This window comes from Hippocampus comes, unplaced genomic scaffold (assembly GCF_001891065.2).
Source record: "Hippocampus comes isolate QL1 unplaced genomic scaffold, H_comes_QL1_v1.1 scaffold29, whole genome shotgun sequence".
In the NCBI taxonomy this organism is placed as follows: Eukaryota; Metazoa; Chordata; class Actinopteri; order Syngnathiformes; family Syngnathidae; genus Hippocampus; species Hippocampus comes.
Genome location: NW_017805820.1, coordinates 87643 through 106648, shown reverse-complemented (window position 1 = coordinate 106648; position 19006 = coordinate 87643). Strand labels below are relative to the sequence as shown.

Genomic DNA, 19006 nt, shown 5'->3' with positions numbered 1-19006 from the left:
GTGTGTGTGTGTGTGTGTGTGTGTGTGTGTGTGTGTGTGTGTGTGTGTGTGTGTGTGTTGTGTGTGTGTGTCTCTCTCTCTCTCTCTCTCTCTCTCTCTCTCTCTCTCTATCTCACACACACACAAACACACACGTTTTTCCATAACGTTTTTTTCTGCTGATGTTTTGACTTCCTCGTTTGCTTTTTTTCGTAATAGCTGATTGGAAGACCTGTTCTACCTGCTTATTGGTCCCTTGGATTTCAGCTCTGTCGCTATGGATATGCTAATGACAAGGAGATAGCAGATCTATACACACAAATGAGGGACGCAGGTATTCCCTACGTAAGTCCTTCGAGACCCATGCACGAGTACACATTTAAAATATAAAACATTTTAGACGAAACGTGTGGTATACTGTATTTCTTCATACCATTGCCTGGGGCATATCTTTACTCAGTTGTAAAGATAACCTGGCATATATGGTAAAAAAAAAACCTAATAATTGGAGCAGTACTTTCACTTTAAGATGCCATCTCTGCAGGCAGAGTAACTTGTGGTCAGAATGTCTACGGTGACTCATGGTGGTGTCAACTAAAATAAAGTTAATTACAGACACCTTTTCATAACACCTGTCTGTCTATTGAGCACGTCATAATGAGAAACATGGCCTCTTATTTGAGAAGTGACTCCCATCTTAAGCCTGTATCTCACCGAGTGACAAGAGTTGTCCTATGCCACCGTTTGCGACCGTGAAAGCCCCCAGATGCAAAAACAAAATTTTGCTACGTGCACGCAAACTCGCAAACCTGTGTTGCGCGGTAGGATTTTTTTTTTAAAGCAGTTTTGTTTCCCAAATGAAATTTTTGAGTTTTATAACACAAGACATTTCAGATATTGTGCATTCAATATCAGTATGTTCATTAGTGACCGAGCGTCTCAGAGAAATAGTATACAGTATTCGCTATTTCTTATCAGTTCAAGCATTCAACAATAATTCGATAGATCTTCAGTCTAATGGAAAGTATCCATGCATTTTTTAAAATGCACTTCCAGGTTGAAGCACAGTGATATCCTGAAGTTAGATCCGACTTAATTAAAAGAGAATGATCATAGTTTGATGATTGTTAATTTTTTTTTCGAACTGGAATCTCCAGGACGTGCAGTATGCGGACATTGATTACATGGATCGGCAGCTGGACTTTGTCCTGGACCCAGAGTTCGCTGGTCTACCTTCCCTGGTTGATGACATGAGGAAAGAGGGCATGAGGTTCATCTTCATTCTGGTAATCCCCAAATTTGAAATTCTGGTTAACGCATCCAAATGGACTAATGAAAACCATACATAACTATATACAAAATGCATCTGTTGATGGAAAAAAAATAAGGACATACATATGGTACATACCGTTGCTTTTTTGGATATATGATGTTGCCGTTTTTTTTAATTCCAGGACCCAGCCATTTCAGGCAATGAGACTGATTATCCTGCATTTGAGAGGGGTAATGCAGCTGATGTCTTCATTAAATGGCCCAAAACACTGAGTGATGACATTGTGTGGGGAAAGGTAAGTTGGCCTGAATAGCCGTATGGAAATGAAAAAAATACAAATATATCTCTCTATATACGGCATGTATGCACATATGTGTTGATGTCATTATTGCCTTGCAGGTTTGGCCAGATTACCCAAACGTCACAGTAGATGAGTCTTTGGACTGGGACACCCAAGTAGAGGTATAATTAAAAGAGAATCAGCATACTGGGTATTTATTTTATTGTGAATGTGGAACATTCAAAGTCAGACACAATACGGTTGTTCTCATTTCCAAAACACGTTTTTCTCATCCGAATAATATAATGTGAATTAATGTCTTCAGAATACTTTCATTGCCAATACAGGCAATGTTTTAAGTAAAACATACTGATGCCATCCAGCTGCACCCAACCCGTTCAGCGTGAACAGACCATAAAGAGCGTATCGTCACTGATTCTAGTAGGAGCAAATGGCAGGGAGGTTTGAGACCCCCGCTCAATAACTTCAGGAGAGGTGACGACTTCTTTTGTGATGTCACACATGTTTTATTTTACGCTGAGGCATATTTTTCAAATAAAGCGTGGTTCATCATTTAACTTTTGGAGTTTTCACCTTCCACAGGTTCCACTGCACTGTGTATTGTTGCGTATGAGTAAACAGGAACTTATACAGAGCATGTGCACATTTCGACGAGTTACGACGACGCATTGAAACCTGCTAACTTTCCGCAACTCATTACCTAGTGACCATGTCTTCTCAGCTCTACAGGGCCTTCACTGCCTTCCCTGACTTCTTCCGTAATGCAACGGCAAAGTGGTGGCATCAAGAAATCATGGATTTCTATCAGACTACTATGAAATTTGATGGCCTCTGGATCGTGAGTGAAATGGAATATAGCATCAACTTACCTTGTTTTTATGTTACCTAAATGCATCCACTTTACTTTGAGATTTCCGTGCTCAAATGTTTCTCCCTCCCTGAAGGACATGAATGAGCCTGCCAGTTTTGTACATGGTACAGCCGGGGGGAACTGCCTCGGTGACCCTCTGCTTGAGAAGCCTCCATATATGCCACGTACGACATGCACAACAGCATATGTCATGCATCTTATCCTAACATTTTGTTGTTGTAAGCAATAATAACTCTTCACTCTGCATGCGCTTCGTGTCTTTGTCTTCACAGCCTTGGATTCCAAACATCTTGGCTTAAATCATAAAACTCTGTGCATGAACAGCGAACAGATACTCAGCGACGGGACAACAGTCAGGCACTACGATGTCCACAGCATCTACGGCTGGTCCCACACGAAGCCTACTTATGAGTGAGATATATGATGTGTTTTTGTCAGAATTCGATTCTCGGGCTATGTTCACAACGCAGCTCAATTCGGATCTAATTTTCACACACGTTTCCATTAAATGAATGGGTCCTTTGGCAGTGTAGTGTTTCACACAAAATGCTTATCATGTAGAATGATGTACATTTTTTTCTCAAATGCATAACTGTGTATGTGTAATGTTTTGTCTGGTTCATACAGTGCCCTACTGAATGTGACTGGGAGACGAGGTATTGTGGTGACCAGGTCCACTTACCCCTCTAGTGGAAAATGGGCTGGACATTGGCTGGGTGACAACAATGCCAGCTGGGACCAGTTGTATAAATCCATCATAGGTACTGTACAGGACGTACAAACACATGCAATAATTACACCGTTAACAAACCATGACAAACATATTTGGTTCTAAAAACATGGGGTTGCACAACCAAACCTTTGTGGTTAAAAAAAAAAAAAAGGGACCTTTACTGTAGAAGTCACACAAGATTTTCCTGTCTCACAGGCATGATGGAGTTCAGTCTTTTTGGCATCCCTTATGTAAGTATCACCATTTTTTTTTTGATGAGACATAATCTTATTGATGTGACCTTGTCTGCTAAAAGGAGATTACATGGCCACAGAAATGTTATTTCATTTTGTTGCACACTTTGATCAAAGGACATCTTGTACGGCATGCTGTTACAACAGCAGGGAAGGATCTTAATGTTGTCAGTCAACATAAAAAAAAGGTCACTTCTCCAATAAAAAGACATTTTCACAAGCAGGTTGCTACAAATATGCATTAAGATGATCAGTTGGTGTGTGTGTGTGTGTGTGTGTGTGTGTGTGTGTGTGTGTGTGTGTGTGTGTGTGTGGTGGGCGGGGTGTTTTTTTTGGGTGGGGGGGGGGATCAGAGATCATCTTCAATTCACCTGACGCTACCTTTACATTACGAGGCTGGAAATATTTATTTTTCCTTTTCATTTGCGGAGCAGTTTTGTGAATCAGCAACTTCATTTGAGGAGCAACTTTCCAATTTTGTATCGCGTTTTTCTTTTTTTCCCCCGCAGGTTAAGCCCAGGCACCTGAAACCAGGGTTTTATTAAATAGGAATATCAAAAAGCTGACAATATGACCAAAAAAAAAAAAAAAAAATCACAATTGGTTTTGTTTTTGTAAATCGTTCTTAAGTTCACATTGTATTTAGCAGCAAAAATAACTTGATTAAAAAAAAAAAGAAAAAAAAAGAAGATAAGATTGACTGCACTGTAATTTTGCGGACATTTATTGTCCAGACCTCAAAATTATTGTTAAAACAAATAAATAACATGACTGATGTTTTTTTTTTTTTTTTTTTTTTTTTTTAACTAGATTAATATACTTTTAACCTCAGAGGCCATTCCTCCTGGCTGATGTAGGGTGTAACATACATTAATTCATTTCCAGTTTTCGGTTCAGCGAGTATAATTTTGTGTCCAGACACTCATTAACTGCAATTTTTCTGTTCAAAGTTGGATGTTCTTTGATTAATTCAGTTACAGCCAGATGTCTGTGAAAAGTGTACTCGATCACCCATTCTGGTGTTAAACGCACGAGCCATGTCAATCATAGGTTAACTTAGCAATTAGCATGGCTTCTAGCTTATTCGCTGTTGATTAAGCATTGCATCTCATCTATTTTTTCAATACTCATAGTCCAAGTGTTACTCCTGCTGAATATATTTTCAATGATTGTTGATTGTGCCTGTTGTCACTTCTTTTCTTTCATCGGACCTTTCTTTCAGACTGGAGCAGACATATGCGGGTTCTTCAATACAGCTAAGTATGAGATGTGCCTTCGCTGGATGCAACTGGGTGCCTTCTATCCTTATTCACGTAACCATAACGGCAAGGGCAATCCGGTGAGTAAACTCCCAGGAGAATGATGAAAGCTTGGCTTGCTATGGCGCACGACTAGCGTAAGGATTCGCTGTTGAGAGAAATGCCACTATTTTCAAACAACAGCTTGTATTATTATTATTTTTTTGTTATGGAAATATTTTTGAATACTACATTAGGAGCTTGGAGAGGTACAGTTTACAATTTTTTTTTTAATTTTTAAGTTGAAATAATATGTCTTTAATCAAAAAGGACTAGCGTTAACAAGCATTGAATAATATTGTGAGAGAATATTATTAAACTGAAGTTACATGACGTTAGAGGAGCCATGTCAATCGCAATACACCTTAATGAATTCATTAATTCATATAGTTGTTTGTTTTCCCATGCATTATGATTGGTGCACGTGTTTCAAAATCTGAATTGCCCTGATTGAATTGCGCTTGACCTCCTAACATGTTCCGCTCGATTTGAATAATCACTCCAAGTACAGGTGCTCAGCGAAAAGATGAAAGCCTAACAGAGCATGTTCTTGTTCCCTGGGAGAAAGTCTAATTTTTGCAAAAAAATACAAAGCTACACACACACACTCACACACACACACACCACGCACACACACACACACACACACACACACACACACACACACACACACACACACACACACACACACGCACACACACACACATCTCCAAAGAGATACACTGGCTTGGTGTTGTGTTGTTGGCATTCATTTTTCCAGTGACCTTTAAGAGCTTTAGAACACATCTAAGAAATCCAATAAGGTCCGTCCAGGGATCGATCCCACGAGGCAAAATTTCTCTGAAATGGAGTCTGAAGTACTCGACGGGACTGTGTGTGTGTGCGTGTGTGTGTGTGTGTGTGTGTAAGTGAGAGTGTGCGTATATATTGGGGGTGAGGGGCCTAATTGAATTCTCAAGGTGATCCGAGCCCCACTGCACATCACCCACCCCGCCACCAACGCACACACAAACCCCATCATTCCAGCAATTGTGTAATGGTTTGTAAATGGGATAACATTTGGAGGATGATCACCTAGATCTGAGTTTTGTAGCTTGGAATCAAAAACTTTGAGGAAAAGACCAAGGCAGCCATGCAGCAGGCAGAAAGAATCAGATAGAAAAGCAACGTGGGGGCACACTTCTGTATGCTTTAGGAATTAAGGAATTCACCAATCTCTCCTGCATCTTGCAAGCTTTCTCATCTTTAGGTCACAATGCAGTTTAACTAGACACAGGTTGAAATATACCATTTACAGTATTGAAGTGTATTTTTTTTTTTATTAAGATGATGATTATGAATTCAACACATGAATTCACACTGCTTAGCATGAGGGTGTGAGTTGAAGGTTACACATAGGAGGGCGTGACTATCTTGTATCTTAAGACGCACCCATCCATCCATCCATTTTCTAATCACAAGGGTCACATATGCATGTTGGAGCCTGTCTTTGGCAGTAGGGCAGGGTACCCCCTGACCTGGTTGCACTGTGAGCCCAACATGCTAACTAGTCGCCCACCGTGCCGCCCCAGATAAGTCCTTACCTCAAAAATAAAAAGACATTCAAATTGCGTCAGAAGTCCGTAGTACCGTTTCACATTCAGTCACGTCTATGTCTGCGGTATGTAACCATTGGACTACTCTGCTGAGAAAAATATGCAAACATCTCATCTATAACTACTCCCCACACCAAGTCAGCACTTTGGGAGGCTTTGGATCAACAATTTTTAAAAGGCGATGATTTTAATCAGCATCTTCATCGAGCCATCGAAGAGAAGTAGTCATGGTAATATCTTGTGAAGGCAATATGTTCCACTGCACTAGGCTAATCATACTCAGTAGTGATTGATTAGTGATTTAATAATGCTTTTCTGCCCCTGCTAAAAGTTGCTTTCGGAACCAATAAAGATAAAGTGTACATTGTCACCCGTCCAAGGTCGAGAACTATGATCTTTTAACAAAACAAATGCATCCATCCATCCGTTTTCTATTATGGGAGCTGATCACTTTGTGGAACCCGCACAGACATCGTCATCATCATCATCATGCCCTAAATAGTAAATCTTCTCACTTACCTAACGTTCATATGTTTTACCTCATTGTTGGAAATATTTTATACGGTCTGCAAATGCGTTTTGAAATAGTCTATAGCAGTTTCATTACTTTTAACTTAAGCTTCAACCTTTTATGTACATTATCGTGATTCTGTGGATGTTGTCTATTTTTTTTAATTATAATTTTGCAGTATCTGAGAGTTTCTTATACACAGCATGCGCTTTCTGGTGGTTTTAATTCAATGATCTAAATTCTCATAGAGTCGCTGATGGTGTCATGGTACACTCGCCTGCCTTGTGTGTGCGGGCAGCGTGGGATCGGCTCCCATTCGGTGACGGTGTGAATGGTTGTTTGTCTCTATATGTGCCCTGTGACTGACTGGGGACCAGTTCAGGGTGTACTCTGCTTTTCACCCGAAGTCAGCTGGGATAGGCTGCGGGAACTCCCCGCAACCCTGTTCAGGCAAAGGGATGTTGAAAATGGATGGATTCTAATAATAAAAGTTCACACTTTCCTCATTTCTTGGGAAATAGAAGGGAAAAAAACCCAAGCATTCATATATTTGTGGCTGTATGATTATCATTATTATTTTTGTTTTTTTTTATTGAGCATTTGTTGTTTTCAGAGACAAGATCCTGTTGCCTGGAACTCCACCTTTGCTGAGGCATCTCGGAAAGTCCTCAACATTCGTTACAGCCTTCTGCCATACCTGTACACGCTCATGTATGAAGCTCATACCAAAGGAAACACAGTCGTCAGACCACTTCTGCATGAGTAAGTGCACTATTTGTTTGGGGTGACTTTTTCGCATTGGTGTCCACTAGAATGGACACGTGTCCCCTCAAATAGAGGCCTCCTACACACAAACTCAAGGTACTTGATACATAAAAAATAGCAACCGATGAGTGAATATGATATTTACATTTGAATTGAAATTGTTGGCAGTTATTTCTTTCGTCCTGTTTAACCTACATTTTATGGATGTGTCACAGGTTTGTGAATGACAGAACAACTTGGGACATTTACAAACAGTTCCTCTGGGGACCTGCTCTTCTTATCACCCCTGCCCTTGACCCGGTACGCACACACAATTGCTGCTATTACTGTATTGTGTTACTTTCTCTCCTTGTTTTTTTTTCCATTTCAATATTCACCTGGCCTTGTGATCGGCAGGGCGCTACACGTGTCGAAGCCTATGTTCCTGATGCACGCTGGTATGACTTCCATACGGTGAGTCCAAACAATAAGCAACCTGGACATCATGCAATGACATTGTCACCAGATGTTAGTGAATGGGAAAGGCTATACATATTGTACCGTAATATCTAATCAGAAATGAAGATTAAAATATATCTGAAAGTGAAGCGCATTTGGTCCAAACATATTTTACGCCAGTAGTCCATACGCGTAATGATATATGTAGAAAATCCTAGGGATTTGTTGTTGCCCTGTTGCATGATTACATTCGACACCTCAGAGGTTTTTATTTTCATGGGCGGTTGGTATCAGTGGATTTATAACATTTTCACGTAGTAACGCTTTGACTGACTTGGAGGCACAGTACGGTTTACTTTCAATACAGTACTTCACTTAAAATATAACATGTCTGCAACACAATTTATTTCATCACCAAGCTGTCATTATATATTTTTTTCCCATCAGGAAGAAAGAGGCATCAATAAAAGTTGAAGCCATTTTCTTACTCAAACAATACCATTAAATAAAAGCAGTCGAATAACCACATTAAATGATGAGGTGTAATGCTCGCTTAACAGTATTGTGCAAAATAATAGACTGAAGACGAAAGAAACTCTGGGGTCCTACGGCTGCTATCCACTTAAACTTTGGCTAGATGCCACCCACGTTGCAATGCCTTTTTGGTCATGCCCGTCATTATTTTGTCAACTATCATTTTGAACTTGAAGCTTCTACTTTGGACAGATTGTTCATGAGATGCAACTATCACCCTTTTAATTAGGCCAAAGAAGTCAAAGTGCGAGGCGAAAAGGTTTGGATGCTCACCCCTATGGATCACATCAATCTTCACATAAGAGGAGGATACATCTTACCTTGGCAAAAACCAGAGAACACAACATACTACAGGTAAAAGCAAATAACAGCTCACAAATACAGTGGACATGAATCTGGCGATGCAACGCCGATGGTGTCGTGGTACACTCGCCTGAATTGTGTGCGGGCAGCGTGGGTTCGGTTCCCACTCAGTGATGGGGTGGATGTGGGTGCGAATGGTTGTTTGTCTCTGTATGATCCCTGCGACTGACCGGCTACCACTGCGCAGTCTACTTTCCGCCCGATTTCGCATGGGATAGACTCCAGCAACACCCTGCGACCCTGTTCAGGATAATTGGTGTTGAAAATGATGGATGGATGGATGGCTGAATATATTGGCATGCCACGTTAACGCCTCATCCAAACACAAAGGAAAGAAGGTTTTGGTTAATCACCAGTGGATCGTTCAATAACAAGATGACGCTATTGACGCTACTGTACTGCACAAGCGATTAATCGGAAAGCATTGTGGGATGCTGTCAAGAACATTTTCTCATCACATATGAATCGATAAAGGCCTTTTCCAAGAAATTGTATGTCTGCTTTTTGATTAAAAAAAAAAAAAATCACTCGAGTCCCAACCAAGGTTGTGGTGAACGGTCTGGATGCAAGCTTGAGAAAGGCAATAAGTTGCATGTTGAGTGATTGAGTGAAGTCAAGCTCAGGTGCGTCCCTGCCAGCAATGTTATAGATATAGCAGTTGTCCTTCACTGCCGCAACCCTGACCAGGACTTATCTTTCAGCCGAAAGAATCCTTTGGGACTGATCGTTGCCCTGAGTGACAATGGGACTGCTCATGGATCGTTCTTCTGGGACGACGGCGACGGAATAGGTGAGTAAGAGTGAGGACCTTGCTGCTTCCAAATGTCGAGATTTGACATTTAGATTTACTTGACAGTGTTATCTTTGCTTTATTTTGTCCTGACAAATTCTGAAGGCTGTAGACATTTCGAAAAGAAAAAAAAGAAAAAAATTACACACACACACACACACACACACACACACACACACACACACACACACACACACACACACACACGCACACAAATATCTGTTCTTTTTCAACGAAATGTTTGCCAATGACCCAACATGAATGTGTAATTTATCTTTAATTTATCTTTGACTTATTTTTTGGAAGTGCACCCCCCCTTCCCCCACTCCAAAAGTTGTTCCGCCGCCTCTGCTTCCTGCTAATACATTTCATGATAGAGCACTCCCAGATAAATAGGCACATGAAGTCATGTTTCAATGCATTCAAAAAAAGATGTGAGGAATTATGTTTTGCAAAGAAGGGTAGTTATAGAAATTAATGAATTAATTTCCTGTGTGTCCTCCTCTCCTTCCTTTTTCAATATCCGGCCTAATTTGTCTTTTTTTTTTTTTTTTGCCTTTCCACTCACCCAAGTGACATATTGCCTGTTTTTTTTTTTGTTTGAGTTTCAACATAAGCAATGCGTTTAACTGTCATTCAGATGGACTCAGAAATGTTTATCATGGTCAGCAATTCTGCCCTTGATCCACTACAAATCTAAAAGTCCATGGAACACATTAATTGGTCCTCTTTCATGAACTAAAGCTGCGCATCAGTCCATTCTTAGCTTCCTCATTCTACAAACTGCTCTTTGAATAAATTGTAATTCATGACTCATTTGACCCAATGAGCTAAGTAGCCATTTCCACTTTCAAGCAACAAGTGTTTTTACCACGTATTGGACAGGGCATACAAATGTGTGATGTTTCATGTTCAACCGCTCGTGCAGTTCGACTGAAAAAAAAAAAAAAATACCGTACTGCTCAAGTGAATCTAAAATCTTCTATTGAGTAAAAAAGAAAAATAATGTGGTCACATACATGTCCACATCCACTTACTAGTTTTTCAGAGTCTAATTGCTTTGGTTTGTTTTTTTATTTGAATGTCTACTCCTGGGATTAGAGGAATGACAACTTCTCACTTCTCATGCTCACATGTATCAATCACAGTGATGGAAATTAGATTTCCCCCCAAAAATCACTTTCCATGGTAAATAATGAGAACTCACGTGGAAGCATGATAGACAGTTTTCATCTTAAGAACAGATAAAAACTCTTGGAAAAAAATGAAATATTCGGGGTACAAAATGAAGTTGATTTATTTCCGGCACGTGACGATCCCGGGCCGCAACCGATCACCCTGTATACCAAAGTGTAGATTCCACCACTCCCATTTGTTTAATGCATACATGCATGCATGTATGTGCATGCATGCATATATGTATGTATTAGGGGTGGATCGGTTCACAAATTCCACGGTTTAGTTCGTATCTCGGTTTGTTCTCTTGGTTTTCGGTTCAGTGCGCATAAAGAAAACAATTGTCTGGTATAGGTAGGTTGAAAGGGAAAGTATATATATTCAGCATTATTATGAATGACTATAATTTGTATAATAATGATAATAATTATTAATATTATCATCATTATTATTTTGCCTTTCTATCCACAGTACGCCAGCGGCATATAGTGGCATCTCGAAAAAGTATACCCTCATGTCTAGATGCTCGTATCAAAGGAAACACAATTTCTAACGAACAAAGCTCTTCATTGGGATGACAAAAGGTCCATTCAATCAGTGCACTCAACTGAAGCCCCAGTCGGCTGCAAAGTTCCCACTTATGTTTGATCAGCGGAGTCTCACACGAAGAAAAGTAAAAAGAAGAAAAGAGGTAGCTGGAAGGAGAAAAACAAAAGTTTGGATGGATTTTTCGAGCTCTCTGAGCTTCATCCAGACCACACTGGGTGGTTTTCCTGGCCTTCCGGCAAGGAGCAGAGCCGGCTTATCGCTTCAGCTTGTGCTCCCGACAGCCGGGTCATCACGGCTAACCTGCCACACGTGTGGTGTGGTGGCTTAAGAGGTGAAGAAACCCAAACTGCAGCTAGTTAGAAGGCCACCACCGCTAGTTTCGGGCAGGACTTTGTGCATGTGGGTGTGCAAATGAAAAAAGCGAAAGAACAAAAATAAAAATTGCGGGTAGCCTTCGGAGATCTTTCAGTAGAGAGCGTGGTTAGAGAAATGTGGAAAAGAGTGCTGAGATTTCTTTTTTGTGAGAGAACGAAAAGACAACTCAAGACAAGCAGATGTGCAAAGTACCCCTCAGCATCAATGTCAGTTGTTGGTTATCCATTTTACCACTGTCAGCGTTTTTTTTTTTATTTATGACACTCCAGAGGTTTGTTTTTGCTATCGTATGTATGTTATGTATGTATCAGTATTTATTTTGTTACCTTACTGTACTATTTATTGTAATTGTCTGGTGGAGAAAAATACAATTTTCTGAAGCTGAAAAAAAGTATGTACGGGTAAAGTGCCGTTGAGACTGTAGTTAGATCAATTTCTTGCTTGTGGCGGTTTCAGTTTCAGCAATTCACAATTATATTTCTCCCCTCAGACACGGTTGAAAAAGGACAATATCTGCTGACCTCATGTGCGGTCGAATCGGTGAGTTCAGAGGCTAAATGTCTCTTCTTTCCTTCATTGTCACTGTTGTGATTAAAGCAGCAAGACTTTAATTCAATTTCCCAGAGAGCAGTGGATGGTAAATGCGAAAGGTCGTAAGTCACCTTCACAGAAATGAATCCAAACGATGGGAATGGAATTTGTGTGACTTCTTTTAGGGTTAAAAGTTGCCTTTTTCAAAATCTTACTGTGAAGTGGCAATCCTAGGAAGGATGACTTATTTGTGTTTGCCATTTAGGATGGACATTCAGTTATGATCCTTTCGTTACATTCACTTGTCCCCACTGCAGCGGGACATCATGATGATGATGCAAAAATGTGCCTCTATGTGTATATCCCGTAGCACCGTACCATAGGGAGTGTAGCAAAAACAGCAATGCATCGTCATTGAGTCCAAAAATATTAAAGCCGGTAGGAGGGATTGTATAAAACAATATTGCACACCACATTTACAACATTGAGATGAACACAAGTGAGTTCAGCACGCCCCTTTTCAGTTTGACGTGTCACAAACCCACTCGGATTGATGCGACCCGGCCCCATTCTCTTTTCATCCAGGCAAAAACACTCTGTTACACACAGGCACACATTCACGAGCATACATTTAATCTCTTCACATTCACAGATTGACGTCCACAAACATACACACCCGCGCACACTGTATATTAGACACACGTACAGCGACCGGTGCCAAACATCTGTGGCTGTCCTCTGCCTACCATCAGGCTCATTCCAAAGCAATTTCACACAGCGATAAAGCAGACACGCTGTCTGTCAGCCAAGGGGATGAGGAACAGAAAGAAAGACTCGGTGTATGTGTGCGTGTTTGTGTGCCTACGAGCGTGAACGGGCAGATGTGAGGAGATGAGCAAAGTTGGACAACGAGGCCAAAGCTGCCTTGCAGATTAGCACATCGCATGCCATTTTGGATGATGCTGAACATAGACCGTATGCGCGCCTGTGTGTGTGTGTGCGTGTTTGCATATGTGTGTGCGTGTGCATGTTTATTTCCACAGATGTGCGTCCGTTCATGGGCCCATGTGATTACAAGTTTTTGGACTGAGAGGTTTTACAGTTACATTCTAAATGAGAAATATTATGCAGGACACGTTTTGTCAACATAGAGTTAGCTCCCAGTTGCCTTAATACTAAATGTGACGTATTTGTGGTCAAAATACCCAAAGATTATGAATGATACAAACATATCGCGCGCTGAAAATTTTAAAAAGGTTTTCAAGCAAAAAGCCACGTCATCATTTTCCAACACTGGTTTCACCAAATTTTCACGGGTCGCCACTGGAATTCTCTTCAACTCCTCCAGATTGACATCACGCAGTTGAGGATCACCCTCAGAATCTCAATTGGGTTTTTGGCCCTGAGAGATGCTTGGCCAGTCCATTACCGTTTCCATCGGCTTCAGGCGGTAGTGATCTTGGAGCTGTGTTTCAGTTCATATCATGCAAGATTTGCCATTCCGATTGGCTGGCAGGGGGTACTCCGCCTACTGCCTGGAGACAGCTGAGAAAGGCTCCAGCACACCCGCGATCCTTATGAGGAGAAGCGGATCGGAAAATGGATGGATGGATGGATCATGCATGAATACTGCCCTGCAGCCCAGTTTCTGAAAGTATCTGATCACACTCTGCTTCAGTGTGTTAACAATACATGTTGGCATTCATGGTACAGTGAACTGGAACTCCCCAGTGCCGGCAGCACTCATGCAGTCCCAGACAATGACCTCCCACACCACTACGCTTATCAGTCCTTGTACTCCACGGCTGTTTGCTGCCATACATGCTGGACACTGTTTGGATTAAGTAAGTTTGGCATGGTGTCATTAGGCCACAGGACACGGTTCTAGGAAGTCATGTGCTTAGTCTTCCGAAACTGTTTGCCGGCTTTCTTGTGAGTAATCTCAAGCTTCCTTCTGAGACAACAGCCCTGCAGACCAATTTGATTCAGCGTGCGACGTATAGTCCCTCCACTGCTTCAACCCCAGCAGCAATGCTGGCAACACTTAGAAGTCTATTTTCCAACCTCTGGATTTGAAGCTGAGCATGTGCACTAGGGTGGTCCACATTTTCATGGCAAAACAAAAAGTTTGTCGGATTCGTCGGGCCGGGTCGGAATTCTTGTCGATACTATGGTACAAGGTTCTGTGCAAAATTTCATTCCGATCTGATGATATTTTCCCGTCCCGCAAAGCGGCCAAAGTTTCCACCATAACAACTGGTCTCAATAGGGTGAACATGTGTATTTTAACCGTGTATTTTGCCATGCGTGACACTGGCTGGGCTGAATGTTGCCCGAACGATCACCTCCTGACTAACTAACCATTCCATCGCTGCTCTCAGCAGCCGGAGACAAACTCAAACGCACGCCTAACACACAACGGTCACCTACTGGCGAGCTAATATCTTTCAATTGAAGTCGAGAATCGCCGGAATTCTTACTGGACGCTGAGCTGAGGACGCTTTTCGACATCGAACATCACCACGGCTCGTCGGCGCGCTCGTCACCTACGGGTGGTGAACGACTTTGCGGAGAGGGGCGTCGCCCTCATCAGCGCGTTCTGCGGCGCCATCACGCGCGACGAGGAACAGCGACAGCACCTTCTGCAGGTCGTGGAGCGACACCGGGCGTTGCACCCGTGCGCGAAGTAGGCATGGGATGGCACGCACGGCGGGATTTCGTATTTTTTGCGGTCTAACAGTGTCACTAGTGTTGATGGACATTATAGACAGATGGACAGATAGACAGATGGACCAGTTAACATGGACCAACAATCTCACCAGTGTTGAAGGATAACCACGGTTGCCTTTTTTGCAATACATGCGTTCCTGTCTTCCGTCTTTGAATTATTGCAAGTGCGAACTGAGCAAAACAAAATCCTTACTGTACGGGAGAAACCGTACTACCATTCAGCCCCGTAACATTCTTTCCATAGGGGAAACTTTGGTCGCTCTGCGGGACGGGATAAAATTATCCGATCGGAATAAAATTTTGCACACATCCTTGTGTCATAGTATCGACAAGATTTCCGACCCGGCCCGACGAATCCGACAAACTTTTCCAAAATGGACCACCCTAATGTGCACCCAATTTCTTTGGATGGCCATTTATGTACAAATATGTTAGGGGCGTACTCACTCTCATCAGACACTGTGTGCAGTTTATTCAGCCTTTTTTCTTGTCTTGGTAAAATCAATGTTAGGGGTTGACCGTCTCATCCTGCTACATGTACCGATAGCGAGTCCAGCTTTTGAGTGACGAGCATTGGGGCCGGCCGGATCCTGTCAAGTGCATGCATATTCAACCCGGTGTTTGGCCATCATCTCTTCAACGTAACGCGGCGGCAGTGTACGCTGAGTTCTGCTGCTTGCTTGCACTTACGGACGCAGAGCTCAAAATATGAAAAACAAGCAAGCAAATGAAAGCGTTTTTGTGGTGCAAGGACCATTCGTCCAGCACAAACACACTCTCCCGCCCTCCACCCAGCAGGCAAACATACTTATACATAACAATCCTGTAAGGTGCCGTTTATCTAACGCTAGTCTGAGAACCTCAGAAAACTCAATACGTCTCGGTTTAAATTGGGAAGCACCACTGGCTAATTTACCCATAAATCCCCGCACAAACACTTAAAGTGAGTGCCCATAGAGATTTGATTGCATTGTCAGTAATTTGCAAGCAGTCTGTCTTTACTGAAGAAGAAGCATACATAGATAGACACACACACACACAAAATGACCACTGCACGTCTCACTACAAGACAGTAGAACAACTTGACTTCTCCGTGCTACTCAGACAGCATGTGGCGAAAAAGCAACAATTATGTTAAATTGTTTGATAGGAGTAAATAGTCTGAATAAAAACATGATGATATTCAGACATTGGAATTTCGAAGTATTTATGAGTGATCAAATAAATAAAAACTGGATATGCTTTCAGCATTAAAAGTGCCATCACAGATGCAAGTTATCCGTTCCTTTTTTTAATCAACACTCTTTTTAACTTATGTCATGGGTTGAGCTTTATGAAATTAATGTGACCTAAACAAAGATCAAATCACACCTCCAAACAACCTCATCATAAAGTCTAAACAACATACAATACTAATTTTCTCTTCATTCCCATTTTTTTTTCTTTTTCCACCTCTAGAACACTTTGTCGAGTAAAACTATCCGCAACGGCTTGTTCGAAGCCGACCATTTGATGCTTGGTATAGTGAAGGTCTGGGGGATCGGCACAAACATCACAGAGGTGACTCTGAGGGACGTGACTGACACGGTACATCTTCTGACACCTCAGTATAATGCGGACACTGAGGTGAGTATCCACCGCCCCCCCACACACACAGATATATATATATATATGTGATGTCAATTATAATAGTTTGTTCAATTATTGGTCCAGTGAGTGCAAACAGGGTAACAAAATTATTGCAAAATCTCACCGTTATTTACTACACATGACAATTTGACATGATTTAAGATTTTAGCAAGTTGACACATAATTTGCTTTCGGGGGCCACATAAAGTGACCTGGCGGGCCGGATCTGGCCCCCGGGCCTTGAGTTTGACACAGGTGGCTGAACGTATTCATTATAGTTGTCAATGTTGGCTGCTTTTTACCAACATCAAAGCAACTTTTGATTTTCTTTGTCTTTGATCTACAGGAGCTGATTATTGATACAACGGCAACTTCAGTTCGTGTGGATCAAGGATTTACTATAACATGGAGAGCCAGTGTCTGAATTTGATTTTATGTTCAGTTGCTGAATATTTAACAACCTGTACATGTGTCAATGTATACAATTATACATTTTTATGAATTGGTGGATTTTTTTTTCAATCTGAGGTAATTCATGTACATCTTGACAGTGACAGAACAATGTAGAGTTTTTCTTGTCGCAATTTTAAATGTGTTAAACATTTGTTTGCAACAAGAAAAATGATCAAAACTTTTGCCGACCATCTAATGAATGTTGGCTTTTACTTTATTACGCAGATTCAACTTAATGCACTTAGTTGTTTTTTGTCTGAACATGCTGCAAGGTTCTGCCCGCGCAATTTGTAATGATGCAATCTGCCTTATGAAGCATAAAGTTTGGACAATGTGTATTTGAATAATGTTTCTCCTGCTTTGTCTTTTTTTTAATAAAACAAAAGCAACTCAAGGTGATGATGATGGGAAAAAGTCACTCTTCAATGGCCAATTTAGTGGCTTTATTTCGGCCCAACATAGTATGCATTGTCTGTACTTAAGACAAAACAGTGGGCAACAAACAAAAAAACGAAGGAGTTGAGTGAAGGCCTGGCAAAACATTACCATTCTTGCATCCATCCATTTTCTAATCCGTTTATCCTCACAAGGGTGGCGGGCGTGCTGAAGCCTATCCCAGCTGCCTTTGGGCAGTAGGCGGGGGACACCCATAGACGAACAACCATTTGCGCATACAATCACGGCTAGGGACAATTTGGAGTGTGCCATTAGCCTGTGGTGCATGTTTTTGGAGTGTGGGAGGAAACGGGAGTACCTGGGGAAAACCCACACAGGCACGGGGAGAACATGCAAACTCGACACGGGAAGGCCAGAGCCGGAATCGAACCCTGCACCTCTGAACTGTGAGGCAGACGTGTTCACACCATGCCGCCGGCAAAGCGTTACCATGGAGGAAATTCTAATTTGCTGATTTCCATGGACTCCAGACTTAAACACAGGTACTGGAGCTACTCCAGCAATTTTAACATAACACCAATTATGCTTTGATAATTATGGGCAATTATACTGTAGAACACCATTTGGTTCATTGAGTTTCATATTTCACAAGTGCTCAAGTTGGGTTAAAATGTCATTTCTGTGTTTGTATAGTCACTATCCTACTGGTTGAAATAGATTTTGGTCATTAACAGGGACCAATGGAATCATCACCTGCCTTGTGTGTTCGTTCACGGGGCTGAATACAAAAAGGGTTGCGTCCAATTGAGAATATACTGTATGGAAAGACTTTGCACTTCACGTACAGTAAGTGCGGTGCGAAAGCAAGAAGAAAAAGTCAAATTGCATTGAAAAATAGCTTGATTGCTTGAGCCAAATAAGAAAATTATTGGCAGCCAGCGGATTGTGCAGACTGTGGATTAAGCACTACAGGATAGCCACACACATACAAATCTTCTTAAGTCAGATCAAATAGCTCAACAGCATCTTCCACCTATTTATATACTCACACAAACATGCTTTACAAATCAAATTAAGCAAGAAAAAAAAAATCATTCACGAGTTGCTTGCCATTTGGCTCGACCATCCACGCAGAAAAGGATTTAAATATCATTGGAAATGGGGCCAGCGTGATTGCATCACTTCCGGCTCAGTGGAGATACTAAAATGCCTCTGGTGCCCGAGTAATTCAATACTTCATATAATCTAATGAACATAAATAAAATAAGCCTGCGTTGCACTCGTTATCACCAGGAAATTGAGAGCTCTCACGGGACCAGTGATAATAATTATATCAGGCACGTTTGCTTAATTATAAATGGAAAGATAGTGTAAACTGTAAGGACGGTCAGCTTCATCACACCTCTTCTCTGAGAAAAGACTTTGCTTTCTGTCCGACAAAATAGGGTAGTGTAAAAAGTAACAGGAAACAAAAGAGTGATTC

The 19006-nt window shown here is 41.5% G+C and overlaps 1 protein-coding gene across 2 annotated transcripts in view; it reads left to right on the top strand.

Annotated features, from left to right (window-relative positions):
- si (sucrase-isomaltase) overlaps nucleotides 1-17646 on the top strand; it is a 48910-nt gene extending 31264 nt beyond the window's left edge. For both annotated transcript variants that reach the window (XM_019886101.1, XM_019886102.1), the window contains 18 exons: nucleotides 199-324; nucleotides 1137-1265; nucleotides 1434-1547; nucleotides 1652-1714; nucleotides 2275-2391; nucleotides 2498-2588; nucleotides 2697-2835; nucleotides 3052-3185; nucleotides 3353-3387; nucleotides 4613-4729; nucleotides 7408-7556; nucleotides 7775-7859; nucleotides 7956-8012; nucleotides 8761-8885; nucleotides 9596-9684; nucleotides 12275-12324; nucleotides 16504-16671; nucleotides 17021-17646. In XM_019886101.1, coding sequence (XP_019741660.1) covers nucleotides 199-324; nucleotides 1137-1265; nucleotides 1434-1547; nucleotides 1652-1714; nucleotides 2275-2391; nucleotides 2498-2588; nucleotides 2697-2835; nucleotides 3052-3185; nucleotides 3353-3387; nucleotides 4613-4729; nucleotides 7408-7556; nucleotides 7775-7859; nucleotides 7956-8012; nucleotides 8761-8885; nucleotides 9596-9684; nucleotides 12275-12324; nucleotides 16504-16671; nucleotides 17021-17098 — 1866 coding nt within the window. In that variant the 3' untranslated portion in view covers nucleotides 17099-17646. The remainder of the gene's footprint in view (nucleotides 1-198; nucleotides 325-1136; nucleotides 1266-1433; nucleotides 1548-1651; nucleotides 1715-2274; nucleotides 2392-2497; nucleotides 2589-2696; nucleotides 2836-3051; nucleotides 3186-3352; nucleotides 3388-4612; nucleotides 4730-7407; nucleotides 7557-7774; nucleotides 7860-7955; nucleotides 8013-8760; nucleotides 8886-9595; nucleotides 9685-12274; nucleotides 12325-16503; nucleotides 16672-17020) is intronic.
- The last annotated feature ends 1360 nt before the right edge of the window (nucleotides 17647-19006 follow it).